Source organism: Eriocheir sinensis, chromosome 59 (genome assembly GCF_024679095.1).
Source record: "Eriocheir sinensis breed Jianghai 21 chromosome 59, ASM2467909v1, whole genome shotgun sequence".
Classification (NCBI taxonomy): domain Eukaryota; kingdom Metazoa; phylum Arthropoda; class Malacostraca; order Decapoda; family Varunidae; genus Eriocheir; species Eriocheir sinensis.
In genome coordinates this window covers 4,013,771-4,030,590 of record NC_066567.1, presented here as the reverse complement: position 1 = coordinate 4,030,590, position 16,820 = coordinate 4,013,771, and the positions used below count along the sequence as shown (strand labels likewise).

General features: G+C 44.4%; 1 protein-coding gene across 5 annotated transcripts in view; it reads left to right on the top strand.

Annotated features, from left to right (window-relative positions):
* The window catches only part of LOC126985409 (uncharacterized), a 57,961-nt gene extending 53,478 nt beyond the window's left edge, over positions 1 to 4,483 (top strand). For all 5 annotated transcript variants that reach the window (XM_050840247.1, XM_050840245.1, XM_050840249.1 and 2 more), the window contains exons 2-3: positions 410 to 921; positions 1,283 to 4,483. In XM_050840247.1, the coding sequence (XP_050696204.1) occupies positions 416 to 921; positions 1,283 to 1,652 (876 nt within the window). In that variant the 5' untranslated portion in view covers positions 410 to 415 and the 3' untranslated portion in view covers positions 1,653 to 4,483. The remainder of the gene's footprint in view (positions 1 to 409; positions 922 to 1,282) is intronic.
* The last annotated feature ends 12,337 nt before the right edge of the window (positions 4,484 to 16,820 follow it).

The following is a 16,820-nucleotide window of genomic DNA, read 5'->3' as shown; positions in this document are numbered from 1 at the left end:
TGACCTTGAAAGCACGAAAGGGAGGTAGGCAGGGAGTGAGGAAGGCAGGTAAAGAGAGAGGGAAAGGAGGGAGAGGTGAGGGGAGGGAGGGAGTGGTGAGGGGAGGAAGGCAGAGGAGACAGACCTACTTTCCCCTCAAGGCCGACTCCACTTCACCCCTCCCTTACCTTTTCACCTTCCTCTCGCCACGCCCTCTCCTCTCCCCTCAACATCGCTTCCTCCTCCTCCTCCTCCTCCTCACTCATTTCCCCTCACCTCCTTCCTGTCCCTCCTCGCATCTAATTAGTATAGTTTTGCATATGTCAAGCGGCAACGTGTGTGTGTGTGTGTTCTCTCTCTCTCTCTCTCTCTCTCTCTCTCTCTCTCTCTCTCCCCGCACACCCTCTCACCCTCTCCCTACTCCCCCCAGTCCGCTATGAGCACGGCGCCCAAGAAGAAGCGGGACTTCTTCAACGGGTCTCAGGGGCTGGACTTCCGGGACTTCAGCAGCCCCAGGCCCCAGGAGGCGCCGGAGGAGCCGAAGGTCCCCTTTGGCGCTCTGGCCGTGGACGGAAGGCACGCGGGGGACCTCTACCTTCCCGCCCCCCCCATCGGGGCGGGCTTCCCCGCGTCGCCTGGGTTCGGGCACGCTCCGGCGGACTACTATGCCCCATGTCCCGACAGTCATAGCCCCCCCGGCAGCTTCCACCGGCTAGGGGAGCCGGAGTGCTCTCCGCCCAACCCGCAAGGCTTCCACCTCCAGAGTCGGGGCCTCGAATTTGGGGACTCCGACCCTCTCGATGAGGCCCCAACCCCCTTACTTCACGGCGCAGGGGCCGAGCGCCCCCTGTGGCCTGCCCCCCCCATGAACGTCCCTCCTGCCAGCAGCGGTGACGGCGACGGCGACGACGGGAAGAAGAAGGGGAAGAAGAGGAAGCAGAGGTAAGCCTGCGGGGTAGTTCGTTTTGCTGTTTGCTTTGTCTCGCCCTCGGCCTTGCCGATTCAAGTCAGCTTGGCCAGCCGGCCGCCGCCAGCCCCTCGTCGCTCGCCGCCCCCTACCGCCCCCCCGCCCGTCAGTCACTTGTTGCCTGGCGGGCGGCAAGCGGACTGGTTGGCTGGCGGGCGGCGGGCGGCCCAGACAGCCAGGTGTGTGGGTGGCGTCCACGTGCCGTTCCCGGCAATACTTTCTGTGGCCAGTCATGTTCATGAAAGGGTTATTCATTCACTTCCCAAACTCATGTGTCACCCTGCTGTGCATGCTGCCTCTTCCCCATCCAGTATTACAGCTCCGTGTGCCCGGCAGGTGCCGCCTGTGTGCCAACCACAACCGCTACGTGGAGATAAAGGGCCACAAGTGGTACTGTCCCTTCAAGAGCCCCGAGCACTCGTGCAGCAAGTGTGAGATCACCCGCAAGCGGCAGTTCTTCATGGCGGAGCAGCAGAAGCTGACGCGGGAGCAGCAGCAGCAGCACCACCACCTGCAGGGCGACGAGCTGGGGGGTCCGGTGGGGGCGGAGGGGGGCAGGCAGGCTGCTGTGCCCCCCAGGTACCCCGCCAAGCCCAGCGACTTCCCCCGCATGCAGGAGCTGCTGGAGGAGACGAACAATATCCTGGACCCGGAGCTCTTCCGCCAGATCGACGAGTGCGTGCGGCCCAAGGTCACCCACCACTGACTGGCTCCCGCCGCCCCTCCCCCCGGAACTCTCCCCACGCCGGCGAGGCCCCCTCCACGCGGCGCCCGCTCCCACCCCAACGCCCGCACTCCGGGCCCCGCGCCCCCGGCTGATCTGGGTCACGGAGTGAGCGACACGCGGCAGTAGGCGGCACCTCAGCAGCAGCAGCAGCAGGAGCAGCGCGGTGTGGAGGCGCGGCGCGGGCTGGCGGCCACGGGGGCAGGCCACAGCGCTGGTGTGCTGCTGGGGCGCAGACTGGGGGTGAGTTGGGGGTCTTCGGGCACGGCCGGCCCGCCGCCGCCACCAGAGGTCCTCAGGGCCAGTCCTCCGCCCTCCGCAGCTGCCTTGGAGGAGGGCGGCGGCGGGGCGCAGCATTGGGATGGTGCTAGTGGTGAAGGACAGGGGGGGCGTTAGCTCTGGGACCCCCGGGGTGTAGCGGGGCACAGGCGGGGCTGTGCAAGAGGGGGCAGGAACGGGCGATGAGGCTGTGAGGCGCGGCGGTGGAGGCGCTGCACCGCCGCCACGCTGTGATAATAATAATAATGATAACAATAATAATAATATTATTAATAATAATTATAATAATAATGATAATATTAGCATAATAACGATAACAATCTGGCCATCAATCTATCCTTTTGGCTGCCTTCCGCGGCGCCACGCTGAGGTGTGTGAGTGTGTGTGTGTGTGTGTGTGTTGCGAGAATGGCAACAGTGGCGGCTGTGAGTGCAGCTCTTCGGCGTTCTGTGCTTCTGTCTGAATCTGTCAGTCTGTGTTCGTCCATCCCTCAGTATCTGTGTCTCTCTCTGTGTACAAGAACTAATGGATGCCTTCTCGCTGCCTTTGCTGAGATTGGCCCTGAAAGCCTGTAGGTGATGGTGATAGTGAATGTGATAGTGGTGATAGTGATAGTGAAGGTGATGATTGTGATAGTGAAGGTGATGGTGGTGCATGGCGGTATTTGCGAGGGATTCGAACACGTAGATAATAATAGTAAACAGAATACCGGTAGCCACCTTTGTAATCGTGATAATAATAATAGTAATAATAATGATAACAATGATAAAATAATAATAGTAATAGTAATACTAATCTTTTTTTTTTTTTACATACTCCGAATCACTCGCTATTTCTATTTCATTTGTGTGCATTTATGAGAGAGAGAGAGAGAGAGAGAGAGAGAGAGAGAGAGAGAGAGAGAGAGAGAGAGCGCTCGCGTGTGCAGGGATGTTATAATAATCAAGGAGCAAAGCATAAACGAGATTAAATGAAACTCGTTTAATAAAAAGGAAAGAAAAAATAATGAAAGGACGGGGAAGAAAGAAAATGTGTGTGTGTGTGTGTGACTGCGATAAAAAAGGACCAATTAGTTTAAAATTAATATTCTGAATTATGACTTGAAGGATTAAAAAGAAGGTAGGAAGGGAAGTTTTTCGAGTGATGATGATGGTGATGGTGATGAAGATGGAGTTGGTAGTGGAGTTGTTGGTAGTGAGAAAATGATGATGGAAAAGTGGTGTTGAAGAGAAAGTAAAATGATGATGATAATGATGGGGAAAGGAAAAGAAAGTGAAAGATAATGGAAATATATTGTTAAGGGGAATATTATAATTTTAGTGATGATAATGATGGTGATGATAGTGGTGAAAGGAATCAAGGCTGTGTTTTGTAGACTGTGATAATGGTGTTTTCTTACCTATAGTGATGGAGATGGTGATGATAATTTCTATAAAAAAAAAGGTCGGTGTCACGAGAGCTGGCGGGGATAATCCTTCAGGGATGGACTCGCGGACTTGCATCATTGCCTGGGTGACGTTCTCTGCGCCGCTCATTGGCTGTTGTTTACTAGATCTAACCTGCGGCAAATTCCGTTTGCTATTATATAACAGACTATTATCCCTCGCTTTCTGCTAACTTTGTAAATTAGCATTGTTATAGCCTCTTCCATTTAGCATAACCTGTTTCTGGGTCGTGATCTGTAGAGTCCCTTGATAGATAGAGTCCCGACAACCTAAGATTTGGACGCCATTATTGGTCCTGTTTTCACCACGAGAGCGTGTGCTAGCGTTTGAAAAGCACGGCGAAAACAGGCCCAATGATGGCGTCCAAATCTTAGGTAGTCGGGACTCTATAAGGGACTCTACAGATCACGACCCAAAAACAGGTTACGCTAAATGGAAGACGCTATTAGTCGCTGGATATTGTTCGTTTACGTGCAGCTCCGACTTAAATTTGCTATGAATGTCGTTTCAGATTTATTCATAATAGTTCTAAAGGCACATGTCTATCAAAAAGATAATATTGCATTAGTTTATATCGGTGCAATCTGTTACCTATTCAAAAAAGGGTTTTGGTAGGAATACGAAGTCAATTTCATGTGCATTAGAACAAGTTAGGAAATGGCCAATGAGCGTGCAGTGCCATCATCCAAGTAATGATACCAAGTCCGCGAGTCCATCCCTGAAGGATTAGCCCGCCAGCTCTCGTGACACCGACTTTAGATGTGATGATGGAGGTGAGGGTGTGGAGATGGTCTGTTGGTGTCTGTAGTGCAATGGTGGTGACGTGCGTTGTTATTGTGGTGGCGGTGATGATGATGGTGAATGATGTAGATAGAGGAATATAGTGAAGATGTTGATAGGAAAATAGTGATGTTGATAGGGAAATATATCATAGTAATGGTAGTGTTTGTGAAAATGACGTATGTAGTATTCTAATGATGATGTATTTTGTTCTTGTGATGATAATGATGGTGATAATGATGATGGTGATGATACTTGAAAGCTTGCCAGTCATGTTTAAATAATAGACAAATCAATGTTACGTTTCAACATTTTTATTTCCAACTCCTTCCCTCTCTTTATCCTCTTCCTCGTCCTTCTCTTCCTCCTCCTCCACCTCCTCCTCTTTCTTCTCCTCCTCATTCTCCTCTTTCTCCTCCTCCACTTCCTCTTCTTCCTCCTCCTCTCGTTTCCTTCCACTCCCCCTCTCACTCTTCATACTTCCTCGTTCTCCTCTTCCTTCCTCTTCTTTTACGCTTGAAAAATTATGCAACCTTTTCATTTTCCATAAATTCGTTTTCTTTTTGTTTTCTTATTTTCCTTTTTTTTTTTTTTGTTGTTCTTGTGCCTGTTCTTTGTTTTCTTCTTCCTCCTCTTTTCCTTCCTCTTCTCTTAATCCTCCTACATAAGGCAACCCGTTCTCTCTCTCTCTCTCTCTCTCTCTCTCTCTCTCTCTCTCTCTCTCTCTCTCTCTCTCTCTCTCTCTCTCCCCATATATAACTATACACTCCCCTCCACCCCATAGCCCCTCCCATCCTCCTTTCAACTCCTCTCCCCACCTCCCACTCTTGCCCTGCCCCGGTAATCCACTCTCGTATAGGTATGAGTGTGTCGAGTCAGCCAAGGTTGCCCACTTGCCTTCCACTAAGATGGGGTTGTTTGCTCTTGGCTTCGTTCGTTGCCGAAATCGTTAGTAAGAAAAGTAGACAGATACAACAACAACAACAACAACAACAACAACAACAACAACAACAACAACAGCATCAGCAGCAACAACAACAACAACAATAATGAGAATAATAACGTGAATGATACGAAAAAACTTGCACTACTGTAAAAAAAAAAGACTAAAATAGGAAAATAAAAACAGGAAGGATGATGATGAGAAGAAGAAGGAATAAAAAACATCATCATGAACCAAATATAATGAATAAAGAAAGAAAAAGAGGAGTTAAAACGGATGAAAAATAATAACAATGACAATAATAGCAAGTGATAACAAAGTGATAATCCTGCACCTTACGAGATTAGATACACACACTTTCCCTTTCATCACGCATTCCTTGGTACTTTATCACGGCCTAGCGCTGAGGTAGGCGCATTGCTTAATTAGAAGACAGGTAAACATTGTCATACGGAGGGTGAGGCGAGGAGGGCGGGGCGTGGGGCGAGGCGGAGAGGACTGACTGATACGCGAGATAAGGATGATGTGGAAGCAGATAAGTGTGTGTTTGTGTGTGTGTGTGTGTGTAAGCCGCCATAATGTCTGTGTAGCATAAATCTGTCAGACACTTAATGCCTTTCTGTCAAACCCCCCCGAGAGAGAGAGAGAGAGAGAGAGAGAGAGAGAGAGAGAGAGAGAGAGAGAGAGAGAGATCAAACAAGCACTCACCTGTCACAAAATCACTCTTATGTATCATTACGGAAGAGATAAAGAGTAATGTAACACAAAACAAAACATTTTATATACACAAACAAACACAACGAAGAAACAAAATGAAAGAAAGAAAAAGAGAAAAAGAAAAGAAAGGAAGAGCCAATTTTCTCCTCGTTCATTCTCGCTGTCAATCATTTTCTCATTTTCTTTCCTTCTCTTCTTCCTAATTCGCCCCTCCCTCCCCCACCCCCCCCACCACCACTGACTGCATTTAAGGGACCCCCTTGTAACTCCCCTTCCCTCACTCCCCTGCTCTTCCCTCCATCCCCTTCTCATAAACTAAGAAACTTCACTGACCTAATCTCTCTCTCTCTCTCTCTCTCTCTCTCTCTCTCTCTCTCTCTCTCAACAATGACAGGTTTTTTTTTTGCTACAATTTGTCCTTTTAACTTTTCTTATTACACAGACGAACATTTCTTTCATCCTTCATTCCTTCCTTCCTTCTTTTCTTAGTTTTTTTCTTCCTACCTTCCTCCTTTCTTAAATTCCTTCATGTTTTCTTTCCTTCCCCCTCATTCCTTCATATCCTTCCTTCGTTACTCCTTCCTACCTTCCAACCTTCCTACTTTCCTTCCTTCCTCTCTTCCCTAGTTCCCTCCTTTCTTCCCTCTTTCTCCCTTTCTCCCATTCGCTTATATCCTCCCTCCCTCCTTTCCTCTTTCCCTTCCCTCTACTCTTTCTACTTTACTCCTTTCGTTCAGTTCCTCCTTTCCCTTTTCCTCCTTTCCCCTTTCGTGTCATCCACCCTTTCCTTCTACCTACCCTCTTTTTCCCCTTTTGTCCCTTCACCCTTTCTTTCTCCTTTCGTTTTATCCATCCTTTCCTTCCCCTTTCATCCTGTCCTTCTTCCCCATTAGTCTTGTCCACCCTTTCCTTCCCCTTTCGTCCTATCTCCCTTTTCCTTCCCCTTTCGTCCTATCCATCCTTTCTACCCCTTGCATCGTGTTCACCCCTTCCCTTCCCCTTCCCCTTCCCTTCGCGCCAACCCCGTAACCGCAGACGGACTTCGAACTGGTCTTCTGTCCTGAGATCGATGTCAGCGTTCGGTTCCCGCCAAGGCCAGTCGAGGAGAGGCAGGTGTCCAGTAATCTCGTTTATGTGGTGCTGTTGACAGTTGCGGCAATGACGGACTGGCTCGCTGGCTCGCTGCACACTACTCTCATCACACTCGCTCGCTCACTCTCGCTGGCTCACTTCAATATTCACACTCTGTCTCATTCGCTGGCTGGCCGCTGCACTCACTTTCGCTCACTCTCTCTCGCTGACTCACTCCACAAATTCCTCGCTCACTCTGTCTCTCGCGCTGGCTGGTATAATAACTCCAAGCTAAACTGACTGACTAAATTAGCTTTCTTGTGTGGAAGTCTAATGTCTGGTGTGTGTGTGTGTGTGCGTGTGTGTGTCTGTGTGTGTGTTTTGTCCTTATTAGTCTTATTCTTATTCTTATTCTTCTTATTATTATTCGTAATGAGAGAGAGAGAGAGAGAGAGAGAGAGAGAGAGAGAGAGAGAGAGTATGCGATAATACAACCTTCCAACACACACACACACACACACACACACACACACACACACACACACAGCAAAAAAAGAAAGATACTACATTTTAAATCATATAATATCTTAAGCCAAATCTATTTACACTTTTATTCACAGCCATGCCCAGTAATTCCAAGATGGGTTTTTTTCTTAATTGTCTGCCTGATTTATTTTACGGTTTGTTTAGAATATAAGTGTATAAGGAGGAGGACGAGGAGGAGGTGACGGAGGACAAGGAGGACAAACGTTGGAAGCAGTTAATTTTATCTTTCTGTTTATGGCTGTGGTGGATTTAGCAAGGGAACAGAGAAGAGGAGGAGGGGGAGCAAAATGAGGAGGATGAAGAAGAAAGAGAAGAAAGCAGCAAAGGTGAATGATTCGAACAGGATACGGAGGAGGAGAAGAAAGACGGGGAAGAAAAGCAAAACAAACGAAGCGCTGCGGAAAAAAGAAGAGGAGAAGAAAAGAAGTTACCGAAGGACAAGAGGAGGAGGAGGAGGAGGAGGAGAGGGAGATAAGTGGAATAATATAAGAGTATAGATGAGGAGTACTTTTTAGATAAGTCAAGTGGAGGCTAATGAAAGCTTTTAGAGAGAGAGAGAGAGAGAGAGAGAGAGAGAGAGAGAGAGAGAGAGAGAGAGAGAGAGAGAGAGAACCTAACCGACTATAAAGTAAACATCTCTAAAAATTATGCCACAAAAAACGAAGAAAACAACAACAACAAGAATAATAACAATAATAATAATAATAATAATAATAATAATAATGTGCAGGAATGTACCTCGATATTTCACTAACACTTTTCGCCCTTCGTCTGTGTGTAGCTTTTGGCGGCTATTTCCATCCTGGTGGCCTGTTTTGTCTGTCTGTCCGTACCCAAGCCAGGAGGAGGAGGAGGAGGAGGAGGAGAAGGAGGAGGAGAAGGAGAAGTTATAAAAAAGATGATGAAGATACATAGTCAGAATGAAGAAAACAGGAAGAGGAAGGGGAGGAGGAAAAGAAGATTACTTGTCAGACCAAAGGAAGAAGAGGAGAAGGAGAAAATGTAAAAAGATGAAGATATACATAGTCGGGATTAAGAAAACAGAAAAAGGAAGAGGAGGAGGAAAAGAAAAGTGCTAGTCAGACCAAAGGAAGAGGAGGAGGAGGAGGAGGAAGGAGAGGAGGAGGAGGAAAATAAGGAAATGCTTGCTAAACTGAAAGAAGATGAGAAATGAGCAGAAATAAGATAAAAAAAGAAGAAAATAAGGAAGAAGAGGTGGAGGAGGAGAAAGGAGAGGAGGAGGAGGAAAATAAGGAAATGCTTGTTAAACTGAAAGAAGAGAAATTAGCAGAAATAAGATAAAAAAAAGAAGAAAAATAAGGAAGAAGAGGTGGAGGAGGAGAAAGGAGAGGAGGAGGAGGAAAATAAGGAAATGCTTGCTAAATTGAAAGAAGAGAAATTAGCAGAAATAAGATAAAAAAAAAGAAAAATAAAGAAGAAGAGGAGGAAGGAGAGGAGGAGGAAAATAAGGAAATGCTTGCTAAACTGAAAGAAGATGAGAAATTAGCCGAAATGAAATAAAGTAAAAAAAAGAAAATAAAGAAAAGGAGGAGGAGGAGGAGGAGGTGGTGAAAAAAAGAGTAAGAAGATGAGCAAGAAACAAAAAGACACTAACAAAAAGAACAAGAAGGGGGAGAAGAACCTGATTTAACCAACAGATTTTCTCTCGTTAAAAAAAAGAACAAAAAAAAAAAAAAACTTAATGAGTGTTTTTTTATGACCGTTTGTGATAGTGAGGATGTTTTTATCGTTTTTCCTTTGTTTGTTTTATCTGCAAGCGGAGGTGATGGTGGTTGTGATGGTGATGATGGTGATGATAATGTTTTCTCTTTTTTGTGGTGATGATGAAGAGGCGCTCTTTTTTTCATGTTTTACTTGTTTGTTTTTTCTATTCGTGGAAGTGATGCTGTTTATTATAGTGGTGATGATGATGAAGAAGAGCAGCAAGAAGAGGAGAAGGAGGAGAAGGAGGAGGAGGCGGAAATTCTTGCTTGACTGAAGGAGAAGGAGGAGGAGGAGGAGATTATGATGATGGTGATAATGTGCATATTTTTGAGGTGATATAAGGTTAAGGTTAAGTGTGTGTGTGTGTGTGTGTGTGTGTGTACAGGGAAAGGTGTTAGGTAGGTGTGATCATGTTTTTTGGGGGGGCAGTTAAAGCGTAAAAGGTCACGTGACTATCGTCTCCGTCAGTTTTTCTCCCCCGCACAGACGCTGTCCATATACAGGGCCTTATCCGCCCTCGTATGGAGTATGCATCACATGTGTGGGGGGCCTCCACTCACACAGCTCTCTTGGACAAAGTAGAGTTAAAGGCTCTTCGTCTCATCAACTCCCCTCCTCATACTGACAGTCTTCTATCTCTTAAATTCCGCTGCCATGTTGCCTCTCTACTTCTATTGTTATTTTCATGCTGACTGCCCTTCTGAACTTGCTCCCCCCCTCCCGCGGCTCTGCTGCACTCACTCTTTCATCCCTTACACTGGTAAACTCTGGAACAGTCTTCCTTCGTCTGCATTTTCTCCTACCTATGACATGACCTCCTTCAAGGAGAGTATATCAAGACACCTCTCCACCCGAAATTGACCTCTCTTTTGGCCACATTACTTTTGTCTATTATTGGAGCGGTGAGTAGCGGGCTTTTTTTCTACGCTTTTTTTGTTGCCCTTGAGAAGTCTCCTTTGTTGTGAAAAAAAAGTAATAATAATAATAATAATAATAATAATAATAATAATAATAATAATAATAATAATAATAATAATAATAATAATAATAATAATAAATATATGGATTGGCTCATATTTTTTCAGCGTCCTGTCTTTCCTTCTTCTTCTTCGTTTATAATAATTTTCATTGTATTTGTTTGTATCCCTTCTTCATTTTTGTATTATTATTTTATATTCAACATCATCATCCTAATCATCTTTATATATTATTTTCTTTTTCTTATTCTTCTTCAATCACTGACCTTCCTTCCTTCCGTTTCCCTTTTCCTTTTCTCTTTTCCCTTTCCTTTTCCTCTTCCTTCCTTTTCCCTTCCTTTTTTTTCCGTGACATTCCCTTTCTTAATCTCTATGTCTCTCTTTTTCAAACATCATTTTTCTCGTCCTCAACACACACACACACACACACACACACACACACACACACACACACACACACACACACACAAGATCGTCAAAAAGCATCACTAATAATAATGATAATAACAATAATAATAATAATAATAATAATAATAATAATAATAATAATAATAATAATAATAATAATAATAATAATAGTAATAATAATAATCTGTGTATTATTTATGGTTAAAGTGGAAAATTATTGCTTTTGCTTAATTTATTTCACATGAGTTTAACTTCTCTCTCTTTCCTTATTTATTCTTCAACGATCTTTTCTATTCTATTTTCTATTCTCTTTTCTTATTTCCTCCGATTCACTCTTCTGTTTTCTTATTTTCCCTCTATACTTTCTCTCCCGTTTTCTTTTCTTTTTCCTTAATTTTTATCCGAATCTCTTTTCGCTCGTCTATTTTCATTTCTCTATTTCCTTCCTCTCTACTATTCTTTTCTCTCATAATTTCCTCTCCAAATTTATTCTCTTTATATTCTATCTAATTTCATTGTGCATGTTTGTGCTGTTTTGTATTATTGCTGTGTTCTTTTTAGCTTGTTTTATTTTGTGTTTATTGGCTTATAAATTTTCATGTTCGTTTATTTTGTTTTTCGTTCGCCTAATTTACGACCACCACCATTATTACCTCCACTTATTATTATTATCATTATTGTTATTGTTTTTTCTACGACTATTACTACTACTACTACTATTGCTGCTACTACTACTACTACTACTACTACTACTGCTTCAAACCAAACAATGCTTCTTTTCCAATGCCACCTCTTCATTTTAATCCTCCTCCTCCTCCTCCTCCTCCTTCCTCTCTTCTTCATAACCACCACTATGTTCCCCTCTCCCCCTCCTCCTCCTTCATCATTCTCCTCTCATCTTTACAACCTTCTTCCATTAGGCAACCCTTCACTCCCTCAACATTCCTCGACGTCTATTACTTTCCCTGCACACGTGGCCCCATCCGCTGCTTAATTAGACAGGTAAAGGCTTCTTGCACAGGTAAGCGAGGCCATTATAGTATGTGTTTTGGAAGGTGAGCAAAGGAGACAGAAGAAGAGGAAGAAGAGGAGGAAGAAGGGGAGTGAAGTCTGCAAGTGTGGCTTCAATCTTAGTTACAAAAGCGGCAAGGCAATAAATGTCGAGAGAGAGAGAGAGAGAGAGAGAGAGAGAGAGAGAGAGAGAGAGAGAGAGAGAGAGAGAGAGAGAGACTCCTTACATTCACAAAACGAGTAACACTTGCCAGTAGACGCATCAAACAACAACAACAACAACAGCAACGAATATTAAGAGAAATAAAAACAAGAAAATGCCAAATCACAAAAAAATAAGAAAGCAAATACAAAATAAGGAAAAAAAGAAATAGCAAAGAGCTTAAAATAAATCAAATGAACAAAATTATAATGAAAAACAACACCAATAACACACACACACACACACACACACACACACACACACACACACACACACACACAACACCAAAACACATCTACACGTGTATACTAGAGTTCCCCCACCCACACACACACACCACCTCACACACACACGTACACAAGTGTTTACGAATAAATTCACACACACACACACACACACACACACACACACACACATACACGCGTCGTTTATGAGAATGTGGGAGTTGAGTAACGTCACGAATTGACACTCGCGGAGCAAAGAGAGGGAGGGAGAGGATGAAGGGAGGGAGGGGAGGGAGAGAGGGAAAGCGAGGAAGGGAGGAAGGGAGAGAGACCAAGAGAGGGGGCGGGAGAGAGGGAGGGAGAGAGCGTAACATTGGCTCCCTTTCTCCGCCTCTCCACGCGCGGCTGAAAGAAAATAATATTGAGTTAGAAAGAAAAAGAAAACGTTGACTTTAGAAAAAAAACTCCTGCCTCCACGTGGAGAGAGAGAGAGAGAGAGAGAGAGAGAGAGAGAGAGAGAGAGAGAGAGAGAGAGATGTGTTAATTATTTAGATGAGTGGATAAAAATAGCCCTTGCTCTTCGCAAGACATGGGAAAGTGAATTCAATGACGAATGTAAAAGTGCAAGTGAGAAGAAGAGGAAGAAGAAGAAAAAGAAGAAGAGAAGGAGGAGGAAGCAAAGAAGACATGAAAGTGATATTACCTGCAAGAAAGTGTTAATAATGATATTTTTTTCACACGCAAACACACAAACATACAAACGAGATGCATAACTGTCCTTCACATCGATATAAATGCACGCACACACAAACACTTAACCGCTCCTCCTCCTCTATCCCCCTCTTCCTCCTCTTTCTCCCCTTCCTCCTCTTCTTCTTCCTCCTCCTCCTCCTCCCCTTCTTCGTCCTTGTCTTAAATGCAGTCCAAGGCCACACCAACAAACAGGAAATACAGAATGAATGCTTAACGTGTATGTCAACAAACCAAAATACTTATGCTGACGAGCCGCTGAGGAAAGATAATGAAGGCTGACAAGAGGTGAAAAAATCAAGACGCAGAGTATTTAAGCATACCAGTGCCTCCTTATCTCCTCCACACGTGTGCTTCTGCATGAATGACTCGATGAAGCACAAAAAAAGGCATTACACAAACATACAGCAGGGAGGGGGAGGAAAGGTTGGTGCCCCTGTCCCTCACCACAACCCAATGCATTATTACATCACGAAACCTTCAATCTCATCACAAACACAATTCGCAGGTTAAAATAAACATAAAAAACAAACACCCCGCCATAGAAAAAGCACCAGCAGGGCGTTTTACCTCCCTGCTAGCCATAAAAAGAGAGGAAAACGGAGGAAAAACAGTAAACAAAAGAGGGGAAGTCCCCGAGTTGGCATCACCGCAGGTTGCCATCGTGTGTTCGCCGCTCCTCGCCACACGTGCGCATCTTAAAGAGGCGAAAACGAGCGTGAATCAAGTTCAATCAACATGTCCAGGGTGACGTGAGGGGCAGGGAGGTGCAGGAGGGTCCTCGCGAGCCAGGGGAGCCGTGTGGGGCGTGAGGCGAGCTGTTGGGGCAGGTAAGGGACCAATCACCTGAGACGGCCTTGACAGTGAGGGTGCGGGGCAGCTGGCGCGTGGCGGCGGCGGTGGTGGTGGTGGTGCACGCGTGGAGGTAACGGTGGTGGTGATACGGTGATGTGGCGATGTTTTTAGTGACTTTTTTTTATTTTGGTAGTGGTGGTGGGGGGGGGGGGGGAGTGCACGTGTGAAGGTGATGGCGGTGGTGATGGTGGTGGTGATTTTGTGGTGTGGCGATGTTAGTGATGATATCGTTTTAGTGGTGGTGGTGTTGTGGTGATGATTTGGTGGCGTAGTAATGTCTGTGGTGATGTTATGGTGTTAGTGATGATGGCAATGTTATGGTTGTGTTAATTTGCTTGTTCTGTGGTGGTGGTGTGGTGGAATGGTGATGTAGTGAGGGTGGTGGTGGTGTTATGGTGATGATTATGCTATGGTGATGTGCTACTTGTTCCGTTATCTTGCATGTTATTCTGTGTGGTGTTTAATACTTGCTGTGGTGGTGGTGATGATGGAGGTGGTGGTGGTGGTGGTAGTAATGGTGGTGTAAACTTTTCCCGTTTTTCTTTTGTTATTTTATTGGAGGTGTGGTGTTATCTTGGTGTGTGTGTGTGTGTGTGTGTGTGTGTGTGTGTGTGTGTGTGTGTTTAATTTTGTTATATTTTTGTGGCATTTATTTGAGGATCTTGAAGTGAACGTTTCTTTAATGCGATGTGAAAATTTACTGTTTGTTGTTTTAAGAGAGAGAGAGAGAGAGAGAGAGAGAGAGAGAGAGAGAGAGAGAGAGAGAGAGAGAGAGAGAGAGAGAGAGACGTAACAATTTCATAGCCTACATTCTTACTCCTTTTAAAAACTGTCATATATTTTTGTCTCGCGTCGTTTTTATCTTTACATCAAGCAAATAATTTCCTCCAGACTTTATAATTATCGCGTGGCTCTGGCGGGTGTCGAGAATTAGTTAATTGGCGGATAATTTTTAGACTTATTTAAGGTGTGTGTGTGTGTGTGTGTGTGTAAAATAATACGTCTATTAATTAAAGCCACATGTAACGTTATTTATTGCAGAAGACTTGGAGAGAGAGAGAGAGAGAGAGAGAGAGAGAGAGAGAGAGAGAGAGAGAGAGAGAGAGAGAGAGAGAGAGAGAGATTATTGATATGCACACACGAAATTGAGGATCACAATAGGAAAGGAAGAGCGAGGCAAACCCTTGAACTTTGAAGGGCATCTTATGATATCCCCCTCCCCCCCCCACCCCCACACACACACACACAAACACACACTCACATACTGCCACACACACTTTGGTTTTGCTGTCCAATTTTGGTGCCGTTGTTACAGAATGGATTTTAGATAACAATGAATAAAATAATAATTCCTCCTTAAGGATACACAAGGATATAAGGAACATGTGCAGGGAGGAATTACTAATATGATCCAAGGCCTATGTAACTTACCATGCAGAGAGCGACTGAAGAGGCTTGACATGCATCATTAGAGGAGTTATAGAGTGCGTGTTGATATACTGAAGTATTGTTGGGTGTTAGAAGAATTGGTGATGGTCAAATGTGATAGTAACTTAGCTACACCAAAGAAAGAATAGTTAGGGTCTGCAGCAATGGTTATAAGCGTGGATAAAGTCAGATTCAGGAATAGGTAAGAATGGTATGTGTGTGTGTGTGTGTGTGTGTGTGTGTGTGTGTGTGTGTGTGCAGTTAATAAATGGAACAAATAAGGGTGATAAGTCGTTAATGCAAAAACGAATGAACTTCCACATTTTATACTATCGACCTCATTTTGATAGTATACTTAGGAAATGTTTACCTTTTTTTAATGGCAATAATAACAATAATAACAATAGGAGTAATAATAATGGTAATGACAATGATAGTGAATTAATAATAGTGATACACGATGGAGCTTCGACCTTCGCTCCGCCAACCCGAGTTAGTAAACGAGAGTAGCAACTTTGTGCCAAGTGTGTCGTTGTCAACCTCATCACCTGACACGCCGGAGCAGGGAGCGTTGGACGGTCACACACACACACACACACACACACACACACACACGACTGGTCTGGCAGTTACTTTTATTTACTGAAATTCTTTTTTCTTATATTTGTTTCATACAAAAGTGTCATGTGACATTTTCATCAGTGAATAAGATGACAAGCGTGGAGAGAAAGTTAATAAAATACAAATCGAGGGATTTTTTCAGGTTATTTACAGTTTTGGGAATAAATTGATTTTTTTTTCCTCATGGAATATACGTAACAGTAACATTTTTATATATTTTTTTCTAAGTAGCCCAACATTGATCGCGTTATTCAAAATGAGAATGACAGGCACGATGGTTTCAGTGTTACAAACCTCATATTAGGCTGCGTTTTTCAAGGAAGAGTAAAAAAAAATTAATTGTTACACAAGGATAAGGAGACTGCAATGGGCCAGATGGCTTACACATGGCGGCTCCTGAAGATGGAATATGCATCAGCGTCTCTACCCACCCATAAATACATCTAACTTCCACTTGAAGCTTTCATTTGTGTTTTCTCAACTACATACAAGTGCAATTTGTTCCACTCGCCCACCAGCCTGCTCGTGAACCAGTCCTTGCCTATTTTATTCCTGAGTGAAATAAGTGTTTAATACTTCACTTCTTCAGGCAACAAGCTCACATAGTCTGTCTACAAGTAGCAAAATATAAAATATGAGTTACTGAAGACTTTCATGTATAAACTAAAGTAACAGTAACATAAATTAGTAGCATTTAACAAACAACAATACAAGGTAATAATACATTTAACTAAGAATAATACGGATCAGTAATATTTTAGCTAACAATTGACTAATATTTGAACTAGCAATAAGGAGACAGTAATATTTTATACCAACCTTAATACGAAGCAGTAATATCGGAAATACCTTAAATAACAATTTCCAGTCAGTTATGCGGGCGGTGGCTGAACAGATAGCGAGACGGCCTCGCGTTCAGAAGGACGCGAGTTCAATCCCCGACCGGTGCCACCAAGCTGGGATTTTTCAGTCGCCGCCGAGTGGCTTAAAACTACCCACATGCTGTCCAGAAGACCACCTATCAACCCGGACTCTAGATTCTAGGATTAAAGATGAGCTCCGGGAGGGCAGCATGAGCCATTGCAAGATGGCGCCACTATAAACACTCGCCTGCGCCAGAACGGGCTGGGCCGACCATCAGGCCCCACCGGGAAGCAGCCTTGGACCG